This window comes from Salminus brasiliensis, chromosome 9 (genome assembly GCF_030463535.1).
Source record: "Salminus brasiliensis chromosome 9, fSalBra1.hap2, whole genome shotgun sequence".
NCBI classification, from domain to species: Eukaryota; Metazoa; Chordata; class Actinopteri; order Characiformes; family Bryconidae; genus Salminus; species Salminus brasiliensis.
In genome coordinates, this window is record NC_132886.1 from 11,394,764 (window position 1) to 11,409,624 (window position 14,861).

Here is a 14,861-nt window from a genome sequence, read left to right on the forward strand (position 1 = left end):
TGTTCGTTACATATTGTCCTAGTTTATTACTGAATGGCAGTGTCCTATTAAGTAAAGTTTATTATAAAGTTAAAATTAATTCTAACAAATATTATAAAACATATTTCATACAACAGAAAGGATACACCTTATTTTAACATTTAAGTTACAATAGGAATAATTCCTATGAAACAGGTCTTGTCAACCACACTGATTTGTCTGCACTGACAAATGAAGACCTGCATGCGTTTTTGATCAGGTTGGGAGATGTTTTTGGGCATGTATTTACAGAATGTATGTACAGAAATGAGATTAGTGACAGTCCAAGTCCAGTGTTTGTTAGCAGAGCTAGCCTAGCATCACTTTTTGTAAACTAAAGAAGCACACCTCAGATACCAAACATCTCTCTTGACTGATGGACTGCATCTGGGGTCAGTCCTTTAATGTGTGTGTGTGTGTGTGTGTGTGTGTGTGTGTGTGAGTGTGTGTGAGAGAGAGAGAGAGAGAGAGCGAGAGAGAGAGAGAGAGAGAGAGAGAGAGAGAGAGTGAAGACAGGTGTATGAACATGTGTGAAACAGGAAACAAAAAGGGAGAGAAAAGACCTCTCGAGTCGACAGGTGCTGGAAGACATCGAGCAGCTGGACCCCGTTCTCCACTGAATTGACCGTTTCGAAGGCTGTGGTGATCAAATTTTGCATCATCACCTCAAGGTCCTTCACTTCTGCCCGGAATCTTATACACACACACACACACAAATGAAGAGGTCATGGAGTCTATAGCATGGGGTGGGGGGGTGGGGGCACAACAAGAAGGAAAACAGGAGAAGGAAAAGGGAGTGTGTGGTCCTTTCTGAGAAACAATCCATGTCATTCCTTCATGGTGAGAAACAAAACAAAGTCCCAACACACACAGACAATAAACCAAGGACAGTGTAAAGAAAAGAAGCTGAGGCAGGCAGAACGTGACAGTGTTTGCTACAAACAAATTCTCCAACTGCTATTGAAAAGCATCAAACAAAGACCAGATACAAACACCACCGACACACATCCGTACACAGCCGCAAACGCAGCCTGGTATTGATCTGGCTGCTCTCAATATGCTGTCGCGCTATGAAACACCTGCCCCAGACACAAGCACAGCTGTTTGTCTTGGCAAGAACATCCCAACCCTACGACCTCCCTCGACCCCAATCCATCATCTTGTCCATCACACACAAACACAGGCACCCGGCGCTTTTCGAGGTCCGACAGCGCCCGGGGCAGCGGTCTCTGGAGGCCAGTGGACGATCCAGGACCTCATACACATACACATACTCGCACGCGCGCAAGGCCCGACCCCTACATACATATGCACCAGCGTCTACTCACTCCGTCCATTGCTCATGATCGTATTCAGATGAGCAGCCAAATTGCCTGCTGTCACAAACAGTTCTGAATGACAAACAGGGCGAGCTGGGCCCACAGGGAGCAGAGCCGCTCTGCCCTGCACTGCAAACCAGTCAGATAGACACATACATACTAACTATCCACATCCACTGCCAATGGGTCTCACATTTAAATGGAACATGTGTTGTTAATGGCCAGATATATGCAGCCTTACAATATATATGCAAATCTTCATGCAGATTTAAAGCATTAGTCGAATTTCTCTCCCTTTTCTGCCTAAACTGTGAAATATGTGGAACATTGAACAAACAAACAAATATTCTTTTAGCAATGGCACCAGCATATGTGTATAATGTGCCCGAGAAAACCTGTTTGAAAAGCAGTGCCCAGGCCTGAATTTTGTCTGTGTTTAAACTCTTCTCTTGTCAATCTGTATGACACACTCTTTAGGGCCCAATCACTCCACCCCGATCTCCTCAACGCCCCATTACTCCACGTCCATCTCCTTATCGCCCCATTACTCCATGTCCATCTCCTCATCGCCCCCAATACTCTACCTCTGTCTCCTCACTGTCCCATTAATTAAGCCACATCTCTTCAACCCCCTTTACCCAACCACCACCTCATCAATGCCCTATTACTTCACCTCCATCTCTTTAACACCCCATTATTCCACCCATATCCTCAACAAACCCATAACTCCATCCCTATTTCCTCAACATCCCATTACTCCATTCCATCTTTCCAACTCGTTACTCCACCCCATCTCCTTAACGCCCAATTACTTCACCTCCATCTACTCAACATCCCATTACTTCATTCCATCTTCTCAATGACTTGTTACTTCACCTCCATCTCCTCAACACCCCTCACTGCACCCCATATGCCTACCATTCCATTACTTCACCTCCATCTCCTCAACATCTTGTTACTCCATCTCCTCAACACCACCTTTTTCCACCCATATCTCCTCAACAAACCATTACCCCATCATCTCCTTCTTTTTTGCGAACACAAAATATCTGTAATACTGGTCAGCTGCAGCTAACAATGTTAATGTCTAACACAGGTAGTGACTGATAAACACAAAAACCATTACCAGATAGTAAATCCACTCGACTAGCCGCTCACAGAATCAAACTGTTATGAGCCAAATTCTAAATGTTTATAGATTCAGTGAGCAGCGCCACAAATCAGGGTAAAATGATAACACCATCATGCTCCCCAGACACTGGAGTTTGATGTCCACTCTTGCCAAAGTCACTGCTATGTTAAGAAGAGTACTTGAGTAGTATGATTAGATAATAAGTCTCTAAAAAGCAGAGGTGTTTTAGGGGCATGCTCTGTGTTCAAGGCCAAGAATGAAAGGTGATTCTAAAATAAAAAAGAAGGCTGTACTCCTTGAGTACTGATTAATGCCCTTTAAAGCAATGGAAACAAGGTAAGGCAACGGAAGGCAATCCAGACAAGAACACTACCATTCACAGGCCAAAGGGGGAGCCAGACATATTCAAACATGCAGCTCACTGAGGTAACTTACCACAAAACCAGACAAAGGGCCTGATTTAAACATTACATCAAACACACACACACACACACACACACTCACATGCACACGTCCTACCTGTTATAGTTATCACGCCAGGAGGTGTTTTTGACATCTAGTATGCCCTTGCACACCGAGCGCAGGACTTGCAGACTCTTGTCGAAGGTGGCTTCAATCTCCAGCAGGTTCCGGGTGACCTCCGCCCCCTGGCGCCCTGCAAAGCATGGCAACGGCATCTGCTCGCCTTCCTTGCGACGGGCAAACTGCTGCTGACACTCGCACACCTGAGACGAAAAGGAAAAGGAGAGAGAAGAGGAGAGACAGACGTGTATGCCAGGAATGTAAGAGCCAACATCTAAAACATGAAGTCTAGAATATGAGATCAATGAGATCAAAAAGACTGGAAATCATATAAAGACAAAAAGGACTAGGTAAGGTTTCAGTACACAGATACAACAGGTTGTGTTGGCTGGTGATGAAATCCATTCAAATTAAGCTAAAGTTTGTTTAACACTAGATAACAATAACAGCTGTAAGATCCCCTTCCAATATGCATTTACTAACTGCCACTGCCTGTTCTCATTAGGTTAGCTATAAGACAGAGGAGTGAACGCTGATAACAGTGACCCTCTAATGAACTGTATGATTAGAACATCCCAGGGCATGTGAGAGGGTGTGCTTGTGTGTTTGGGTGTGCATGTGTGTGTGTGCATGAGACAGTGACATGTGTGGTTGTGTTTCACATGCAGAATACAGAACATTGCAGAACAGAACTTATTGGTCATTTAGCAGCCTAATGAACTGACAGAGCTGGTGAATTTGCATCCATGTTCCCACTAGTCAGACGGGGACATTCTGTCATTCGGTCATCACAATTCATTCTGGTGTTCACATGCAGCATTACTGACCACTGTAATACTGGGTATGTAAATCTCTGTGGCATGGATTTCACGAGATGCTGGGAACATTCCTTTAAGCTTCTGGTCTGTGTTCACATGATTGCATCAAAACATGTTTGTGGATTTTCAAGCTCTCCTATTCTATCACATCAGAAATATGGGTTCTATTGTATTCAGACCTGGTGACTGGGAACCGTGACCGGGATCCACTACAGAACACGGAAACTCATTGACCCTGTTTGCACCAGGTCACTTTGTGTGACTAGTATCTGGATGGTACTACTTGGTAGTCCAATGCGTGATGGAAGTCAGAGAAATCAGAAAATCAGAGCCAAGAAAAATAAATTTCCCATGTCATTACACCACCTCCACCAGCCCGGACTGTTTTCACAAGACAGGTTGGGACCAGGATTTATGCTGTTTACTGCCTAGACTCAGACTGTCGAGAACAGGGTATGCTTTTCTTTCTTCAACTGGGCTGTTATGGTGAGCCTGTGCCCACTGCAGCCTCAGCTTTCTGTTCCTGGCTGAAAGAAGTGGAACTTAACGTGATCTTCTGCTGTTGTAGCCCCTCCGCCTCAAGGTTCAATGTGTTCAGCTGATGTTAGCTAGTTGTAAACTACTCCAGCTGTGGATGGTTGGGTTCAGAAACAGTTAAAATATATTTCATAACAATCCAATAATCCAAAACTGTACTGGTGAGCTGTGATAGCTCTTAAAAAAAAAACAGCTAAAGAAGAAACTCCTGTAACTTTGCATGGGTATCATTTTAACAGTTTTCGAACGAGTATGTCTTTGTGGGCTGCTAAATTGTTGTTGTTTTTTAAACAATCACCCTGTTAATTATTATGATTACTTGAATATCAAAACTTGTGGTAATGCATTTTCAGATCATGTAAATCACCTGAATGTCCTCACTCTTCAACCCCTCCATTAACTGATTAGCATTATGGTATCTTGCATGGTCTAGTTCACATATCAACAACTATTGTTAGTGGTTATCCACCAAAAAAGATGATGTACACCCCTTTTAGACACCACTTTTAATAAATGCATTCAGCTACTCTAAGTTGCACCAATTGCTAACACAGATGTGCATATGCACACACACAGCTCGTCTAATCCCTGTAGAGAAGTACTGGTAATTGACTGGGAATCTCTGAAGTAGATAAACATGAACCTATAGGTGTCATGCCTAATGCCAGGTGTAGGCTAGAGGGGTAGAAAGACCCCAGCATTGAGCTGTGGAGCAGTGGAACTGTGTTCTCTGGAACGACGGGATACTTTTAGGATGAGTTTGGGAGTCTGGGATAGGGTGTGGTGGTGATCATCCAACAATGGAATGCAATTAAATCCTCACAGCAATAATAATATAAAATAAAATAATGACCCTGCACGACTTTTTCATAGTCAGTGAAGTACTTGACATTAAGTCAATGCAACTCTTTCTACAGATCCGAACACTTCTGCAAAGACGTAGGATAATAGATAATAAATGAAAGGATCATATTTGGCCTTGATCTGTTTCTATGTGACCTTAGCTGAGCTCAGTGTGTCTTTGTGAAAGGATTATTTGCTCACCTCCAGCAGATCTTTGCATCTCTGAATAAAGGCGTCCACCAAAGCAAAGATGCTGGTCTGGTCAAGCACCCAGCCTACAGAGGAAAACCTAACCCAAAGGGAAAAAGGAAGTGATGAAGAGGGGGAATAAATACTTTGCTCTCACAGTAAGGAAAGAAGTGGTTAACTCTGCCATGCCATCGCTCCAAGGCAAGGCTTCAACTGTGCACAGTAGAAAAACAAAACAACAGCAACAGCAAACCTCCATCCATAGCAGCGAAGGATAAGGTCAGAAATGATCTGTCATTGGCATAATTGCATCCGCCAAAGTTCTATATCAGTCAGGCTGGCGTTTCTCAGATTGCTTTTCACACTTCATTCTTTTCCTGATGGAAAGGTAATCCTCACCACAGAGGAGACAAACACCTTTAGCCGAGCTGTGCTGGGTGGGTGAGAGAGAGTGAAAGAGTGAGGGAGAAAAAGAGCAGAGCATTTAGCAGGGCTGTTTCACAAAACAATAGGAGGCTTGGGCCACACACGGACACACACACAAGGGTCAGAGAAAAAAAAAAGTCTGAAAAAAAGACATGAATCCGGAAAATGTATCAAAAATTTGGCCAAAACGGGGATTATGATGTTCCAAAAGAAAGGTCAGTCTCAGGACAGCACACTCTGGGCACTAGAACATTCATTATGTCATGACCAGTTTGGGCCAAAAAACAGCGCTCTGGAAACTCTAGCCTGGTAGTGACTGCAGTAGAATTCCACTAAACACTTTCAATGCAGTACCAAAAAAAAACATTCAACAAAATTGAGTATTGAAATAGAATTGCAACAATTATAGATTTGTTAGTTTATTTGCAGTCTTTTTTAATTATGGTATTTGTCTGATCTTTTTGTTTTTTTTAGGTTTATTAGCTAAACATTAGCTATAAGTTTTGTAATGAACCTTTTCAAGCCATTGGATCAGCAGTATGTCTGGAGGAGGAAGAATGAAGCATACGCTGAAAAGAATACCCTGTCTACAGTAAAGCATGGCAGTGGCTTGGTGCTGCTCTGGGGTGCTATGCTTCTTCTGGAAACCTGCAGCGCGTGCAGGGCAAGATAGATTCACTCAAGTATCAGGAAATCCTAGCAGAAAACACCATGCCTTGGGGAGACATCTAATCCTGATGTTAAACATATAAGTCTGAATTGTGGGGTTTGTTTATCTGAAGATGAAGAAAAAGAAGATCCACTCAATCACCATTCGTGCTGCACACATAGGAATTTGACCTTTGCCTTTAACCCATCCATGAGCGCACACACACTAGGAGGACAGTGAGCACACAGGGAGCAGTTGGGGGTTAGGTGTTTTTCTCAAGGGCACTTCTGTCATGTCCTGTGGGTTCAGAGGATCGAACAGGCAACCTGCCGGACAGAAGGACCCTCCATTTACATTGTTGCAGATGTGACAAGCATCCTTCATTTTATTTGAAGTCAAACAAAACTTATAATCTATTTGTTTCGTTTCACTGTGTACTCTGTATGTAGTTGAAATGACAATAAACCCACTTGACTTGACTTGACTTGACTTAATTAAAAAAAAGCTCATTTTATGTAGGACATAATTAGAGCCTCCTAATCCAACAGAACCAGTAGAAATTATACTTTTATTTCATAATTACTTGGAATTAACGTGTCATTTTAACCTGCATTAAAAGTATTTCCTTCTTGTTACAGTTTTGGAGACACAAACGATATACAGGGTATTTCTGCAGTCTCACACAAAGCAGAGACACATTAGGTTTATGGTACCCCATAAAAAGCAGAATATATGGCCACTGTAAGGCAGCTGAAGTTGAGAGCAAAGTGCACTTTCCTCTTCACAGTGAGGAATGTCTGAACATCAGAGAGATCTGTGTAGCTTTAAAACATTTTAAATTCCCTTCTGAACATCTCAGTTACCAAATCGCAAACAGCAGCATCAGCAGGAGACCCCCCCCCCGACTGAAACAGCTGCAAAGAACGGTACCTCTAAATGATGTACTGCATTCTTCCTATAAGCAGCCTCTGACTATACCTGCATGTAAGTATGTGGCTGCAACAAGACAGACAACAGAGTTAAAATTTTTCCCTCGTTCATATAAAGCCTGCAATACTGTGGGATGGGTTCATTAGACACACCGACAGATTCACAGAGTAAGTAACTAATAATTATAAGTTCACCTCAAGGACCCCAATAAGTAGCTGAAGTGGATTTAAAAGGGGGCAATAAATGCACTAACTGAGTATTTTAAGTTGTTTGATATATAAAGAGTATGTGACTTTAGTTGGGGTGAAATTGCCCAGATGCGGTTTAACAGGACTATTTACAACCCTGTTATTTTGCCATCAGAATGAAACATGTGGATTCACTTTTACGGTGGGCTGATTTACGTGACCATGACTGCTCACAGAAGCCACTTTTTCAAAGAAAAGACAACAGCGTTTGAGGTTCATGGTATTTAACTTCCACATTTGGACTCATTGATTATGCCATGGTAAACAGTTTTTTTTATTGGCACCATTAATTATATTGTTTATATGTTATATATATGTTTTCATACATGTTTGGTCACACTGGCAGGTCTTGATGCACATACACCCACCTATTAAAAGCCTATTTTGATCTATTTGGATCGAGCATAATGAGATGAGCAGTTACATAGCAATTATTACTGATGTTTCGGTTCTGTACTGAGTTCAGTACTGGAAAAAGTTTTGGATGTACTGGGAGACTGGATGGAGAGACGGATGTGTACGACTATAACATGTGGCTCAAATGCGCCTCAGACCACCTTCTGAAGTTGTTTGAGTGATTGGATTTGTATCTGTTTTACAGTCTTGGGTGCGTTTACAATTGTGCTTCTGTGTAACTTGGCTTTACCCAGGTATAATCCTGATTCTCAAGCTAGATGAAGACCCCGTTTACACCCGGTCACTTCATACACGTGTTGCATTGTGTAATACTGTAACTGTTAATCTTCACGTATCTGGCCCTACATGTTTGCAATCTGTCCTATTTTGATGCTGGCAAAAACTAAGCTCAATACAACTCAACTCAATTGAACTGCAATGCCTTGAGGGAGCGAATGGTTGAGCAAGGCTGAAAGAAAGAAGTTATGAGAGTGAACGAGAGAGAGACAGAGAAACAGAGAGAGATGAAAAAAGCTAGTCTGTGGGAGGCAGTGAGGCAGACATGTCGCAGTATAGACGAATAGTGTGACTCTCAGTCATGTGTCTCTGGGGGAGCAGGGCCTCCATGGAGGGCAGGGGGTTAGAGGATTACGGGTAGAGCGAGAAAGGAGTCCTTCCATGGAACCAAAGGCCTGAACTGGCCATTTCTCTTTCTCACAGCTCTTTGAAGCCCAGACAGCTTTATTTCAGCACACGCTCTGATTAGAAGCTGATGTCGAGATGCAGCACAACATTCATCATTTTGAATGATTTGTTTCCCAGAGATTTGCTGTTATTCCTTTCATGTGTTACTCAGACACTCGGAGCGTGTGCGAGAAACAATATGCGTACATACATGCACTTTAATTCTAAGACAGGTGGAAGGGGGCAAGAGGGGGGGGTCACCTTTGTGCTTTAAAACACAGATCTCTTTTTTCTTTTACAGCCAAATGGTGTTTGGAAAAATCAGAGAAATTGTAATATGTATTATTAAATGAAAATTGTTGCCTGGGATTACTAGAAAATTCAGATTTTCGGCATATGATTACCATGCAGAGATAATATTCCACAGTATGAGGGCTGAAATTGAAAAACAGAAATAAATGAATGTGCTTCAAAAACACATCAAAAGCGGATTGCTGCTAGATAGGCACCCGTAATCAGTCTTTCTGAATCATTTAGTGGTGCAGGGCTCGCAGGATGTGTGCTATATCTCAACCTTATTCTTCTTTCCTCTAATCATGAGATAGCCTCCATTACCGAACTGGCCAGGGCAGCAGAGCGCTGTACAGTAGACTTAATTTCTCCTGTAAATAGCGGTCAGCGTGATGGCTGGACCCTTAACCTGGGTGATAAACGGGGCCAATAAAAAATGCTTTTGCACATGGGGAAGTGTAAATCCGTCCAATTTGCAAGCTAATTAAGGCACGCTTATTGAGTCGCCTGCAAGAGGAGCAACAATGCACCACGGCACGTCTCTGCCACACAACGCACACACAGTGGAGAAACCACACAGACAGAGGGAGAGGGAGAGAGATGCTCCAAGAATGAATAATGATGGTAATGGGGACTCCTAAACGAAGACTGAGGGAAAATAAGAGGGGCAGAATGAAGAACGTTGAGCAAGGTTGAAAGCGAGGGTAAAGGAGAGACAGCTGAGAGAGACACAGAGAAAGAGAGAGAGAGAGAGAGAGAGAGAGAGAGAGAGAGAGATGATCCAATAAGGCCAGCAGTAGAGCTGTAGCTCTCCAGTGATGAATGCGCTGTCCAAACACATGGGAGGACACGTAGGTGAATGTCATGTCTCGGTAGTACCGGCGATTACAGACGAGCGATAAGCCATGTTTGTGTTTATTCTATTTGGCTCTACCGTGCTCTGGGGTCGCGTCCCTTTGAACAAGTTACAGCCTCACATAAGCTATGATAAAACCCGATTACAATGACTCACATGAAAGCTTAGAACTCATCTCCCTTGCTGACCAACAGTGCACCGAAAATTTCCTCTCCTTGGGGAGACAGATAAAAAGAGAGAAAGAAAGAAGCTAATATCTTATTAGTGTGATATTGCATCCAAAAACAAATATCAATATATATATATACACACACACACACACACACACACACACACACACACTATATGGACAAAATTATTGGGACACCTGCTCATTCATTGTTTCTTTCAAAATCAAGGGTATTCAAAAAGTCTATCCTGCTAATGCTGGAGTAACTGTCTCTACTGTCCAGGGAAGAAGGCTTTCTACTGGATTTCAGAGCATTGCTTTGAAATTTGATTGCATTTAGCGACAAGAGCGTTAGGGGACTCACCCCCAACTCCCAACTTATCTGAAAAGTATTGGATGGCGCACTATCATTTCAGAGAACACAGTTCCACTGCTCGACAGCTCATTGCTGGGAGCCCCTCTACCCACGCCTGGCATTAGGCATGGTGACAATAGGTTCCTGTTTATCTGCTCTAAAAAGGCCTACTCTGTTGGCAATACTTCCCTACTGGGACTACACAAGCTGTGTGTGTACATATTTGCACATCTGTGTCAGCAATGGGTGCAACTTAAAGTACCTGAATGCTTTGATTAGAATAGGTGTCCACAAACATAGTGAATGTGTCTAGAACATTTAAACTCCACCCCAACTGATGGACTGAAAAAAAGCAAAGGAAGTGCTGGAAACTATAAGTATGCAAGCGATATGATAAGCAATATGTCAAGATCCTGTTTACACTTGGTCGTTTCTAGGATTATATCCTGTTAGGGATTATCCACATTAAAATATATTTATATTTACAGCATTTAGCTGATGCTTCTATCCAGAGCGACTTACAAGGTTACTCATATTACAGTGATTGGCCAGTGTAGTGTTAGGAGTCTTGCCCATAGACACTTATTGGTGTAGAGCTGCATAGTCACCCAGACCAGGACTCAAACCCTTGTCTCCCACATGGTGTGGGAGCTCACTGGCAGGTAGTGGTGTGATCTGTCGTGCCACACCAACCACCAAAATCTAGGCGTACCAAAATATAACTAAAATATAGGTGTAAACATAACGTTGAAATTGCAGATTTCAACCTGACCACTCTAAATTTGCGTCAGAAGGGAAGAGCTGCTCCTTCAGTTCAGTTTCTGATATAAATTTCTCTTTTGAGGTCAAGTTCAGAAGCCATTTTGTCTTTGAACTTCAGGTCTTACTGTTCTGACTATAACCCACCCAATCAGCCATACCAATAAAACAACTGACAGGTGAAATGAAGGGAAAAACATACTTATGTCCTTACAGTAGTAACTGTCAAGTAGTGAGATATTAAAGTCAAGTATAAAGTGTGAAGTGTGAAGATCAAGTGTGAAGATCAGCTCTACTTTGCTACAGCACAGTTTACCTCTGGATCAGCATCTCAGGTCAGCTGCTTCTCCGCTCTCTGCTAAACAAAACAACAATTTTCTTGGAAGTACTGACCACTGGTTTGAGGAGATTAATGACGGCATGTGATTTTCAAAGTCTTTCCTAGAGTCAGTTACACCATCAGAAGCAGGATAAACTCTTTTTTAATACTCTTTATAGGGTATTATTATTATTGTTTCTTATTATTTTAAAAGACACAATGAATGAGCAGGTATCCCAATACTTTTGTCCATATAGTGTATATATGCCCACAATCCACATGACACTCTTTGCAAGTTGGTTTTCCTAAGCAATGAGGGGGAGCGGTTGGTACCATGGCAATCATTACAACCATTAGTGGTATTTTATGAGGCTATCGCTGCTTTAGAAATCCTCCAAAGATTCAGCTCCAGTCCATCATTAGCTGAGGCAGAGCCTGGGGCCTGAGGAGAGGGTTAAACTTCATTAAGACTTCCACAGAGTCCTACCATGCTCTTTACTGAGCAACCTTTTAAAGGCATTGTCTGGGAAATCTAACATGATTGACTCTATAATTAAATAAGATCAAGAAGAAAGACAGAGAGACAGAGAAAGAGAGAACAGCATTAGAAATAGGTGAAAACTGTGGGGGGGTAGAAATAGGTAAGATGTAAGGAGAGAGAGAGAGAGCGCGAGGGAGAGAGAGAGATAGAGAAAGAGAGAGCGCAAGAGAGAAAGAAAGAGAGTGAGAGAGAGAGAGAGAGAGAGAGAGAGAGAGAGAGAGATTGGAAAGTAATAAGAGAGAAAAACAGAGTGAGAGAGGGAATGATAGAGAGGCCACCAAGAGGACAAAGGAGAGAGGGCAGGCAGCAGCCAACACCCCATTAATCATGTGTCAGAATGTCATGGTCAAGAATACACACATGTATCCACACACACACAGATTCACAGACTTATACACATACAAACAAACTGACGAGAGCACACACACACACACACACACACACGTCCCATATCGACTGATCCGCTGGGGGTTGAGTAAAGCAAATAAACTGATCTCTGCTTACACACAACTCCCACCATGGTGAAACACTGAGTAAGGGAAAACACACACACACACATACACACACATTCAACCTTTTGATTCATGGCTATCCCTGCTGATCTAACCAAGGCCCTGCTTTGATCGATATTCTGTCTTAATGCATTTTGCACAGAGCTCTATGGTGGGGATTCCGCACTTAGGCGCTCAGCACCTGCTATATTGCAGTAAGAGCTGAAGGTGGTGGCTGATTTGCTGGGGGTTTTCTGTTCTTTGTGCTTGTGCCGGTAATAGCACACTGACACTAACAGCATGAGAGGATCAAACCGGTCCCACATGCTTTACAGAGCACACACAGAGGTTCGCTTTATACAATACCAAGATGTTTAGCAAGACACTGATGTGTAGCAACTATTTCGGATGTCTTCTTTTAGTGGATAACCACAGCAGGCAATGCCATAGATGGAGCAGGTTGGGAAGTGATGAAGTTCAGGTGATGCCATGGCAACACAATCACCAGGTTAAAGCAGCACTGACAACTAGAGGCACTGTTTTGGGAAATGTGTGGACAAGAAGGTCCAGGAAAATCCACATAGACACAAAAGCTTGTAGCGTACTGTGCAGGTCTTGAAATTAGGGATTCTAAATCTAATCAGAGGGTTTTATCTGTAATCAAACAGTATTTACATTATTCATATGTGGAAATCTGAAATCTAGTACTATCTGTGTGTAGGTGATTGAGTTTTATGACTTGCAGTTCACTATACAGGAAGTAAGGAGGTGTTTGAGATTCAACCAGAATTCTGCATGTGTTTTGTGATTTCAGCATTTTCCCCATCCACACGACGACTCTGAAAACACTCAACAGTTTTAAAAAACTCTCCACCTGAAAAAATGTTTTCAATGATCACAAACACCATTGTGGTGTGGTTGGGAGGCCAAAACAGACAAAATCCTCCATTTTTAAAAATATCTGTATTTTTGTGGACTACAGGAGATCAGCAAAGAGTGAAGAATGTGTGGGAAGCAGTTCCTTTACATCATGAATGGAATGAAAGCATGCCAATGTGGTGTGAGGCAGTCATTTATACCTGAGCAGAGTCTACAGAACACTGATTGACACCCTCAGGGCCTTTTTATACCAGGCATTAACATGCAATTTGTATCCAGACAGTATCTGGATCTACTTTGACCACATTCTGTTTTACACTCGTCATTAAAATGTGTCCCCAGAGTGACCAGACGAGATCCGATTTTACCTTGCGGCATAAAAAGCACACCAAAGTGTGGTCATTTCAGTTTTACTTCCTGTAAGCAGATTCTCATCAAAATGGTCCTGCTCCAGGAGACTGTGAACACCTTAGAGGAACAGTGGGGGGTTTACTAAAGAAGCCAAAATCCACAGTAACTCTGACTTGTATTCAACTGCCTGGCAGAATCCGATCACAGAAATGCATTCACCGTTTACACCTGTTTAAAGACATTCATCTCTGATCACCTTACGAATGTGATTTGAGTGATCCGATCTCAATTCTATTAGAATTTGTTTTGGGGTGTTTACAACTGTCTTTCCATGCAGATAAGTGAATTCCGAATGTGATCTGATGTAATATCAGGTGTAAACAGGCTCTTAATAGCCTTTTATTTGAGTTTTTGGCCTGTCAAGGTCTGGGATAGACAATAAATGCTTACTCAACAGGTTCCTATTATCGACATGTTGGATGTGAAAGGAATGAGCAGTCATGAAGGCCTGAGCAACTTTGACAAGGATCAAGCTAAATGAGTGAATGAATACTTTTACATTTTTAACCCAGTACTATTTCATTTATTCTAATATTGTACAGTAGCCTGTTTCTCAAATTAGGATAGCTTTGTGCTGAAAATCACAAAAATCTTAGCTACACGATCAACACAGGGATAAATTCCCTCTTCAAACACACCGCAAGCCAAAAAGCTCACACTCTCACCTAGACGCAAACACGCACACACAACTCCCCCGCAGCCAGCACATAATAGCTAAAACAGGGTCTTGCATCTGTCTCTTCACCCAACCCCTCTCAGACAATGCCCTACCACTGAACTCCACAAGACTGAGGTATGAACTGTGCGTGTGTGTTTTGGGGGTGACAGTCTCTCTGTCATATCTAAAAGAGAAGTGAACAAGGTGTTTCTCTGCTCAGTACTTAGGCTTGTTCAGACTGAGCTTTACCAATTTATAGAGCTGTCACCTTTACCCAGGCAACCCACTCTCACAGCCAATACATTGCAAAGCATAGAAAGTCTAATCTCTCCTTAGAGGGTTGTTTCAATCTATGTGTCTAAAACGTAAACTCACTGTTAGACTGAGTGTATGGTATGTAACTGATTCATTGGAAAGAGCA

At 42.4% G+C, this 14,861-nt stretch overlaps 1 protein-coding gene across 1 annotated transcript in view; it reads right to left on the minus strand.

Annotated features, from left to right (window-relative positions):
• Positions 1-14,861, minus strand: part of dnah2 (dynein, axonemal, heavy chain 2) — a 179,854-nt gene that overhangs the window by 145,105 nt on the left and 19,888 nt on the right. The window contains exons 9-11 of the mRNA XM_072687948.1: positions 5,391-5,478; positions 2,989-3,194; positions 582-711 (exon numbers count right to left, since the gene is read on the minus strand). Of these exons, the coding sequence (XP_072544049.1) occupies positions 582-711; positions 2,989-3,194; positions 5,391-5,478 (424 nt within the window). The remainder of the gene's footprint in view (positions 1-581; positions 712-2,988; positions 3,195-5,390; positions 5,479-14,861) is intronic.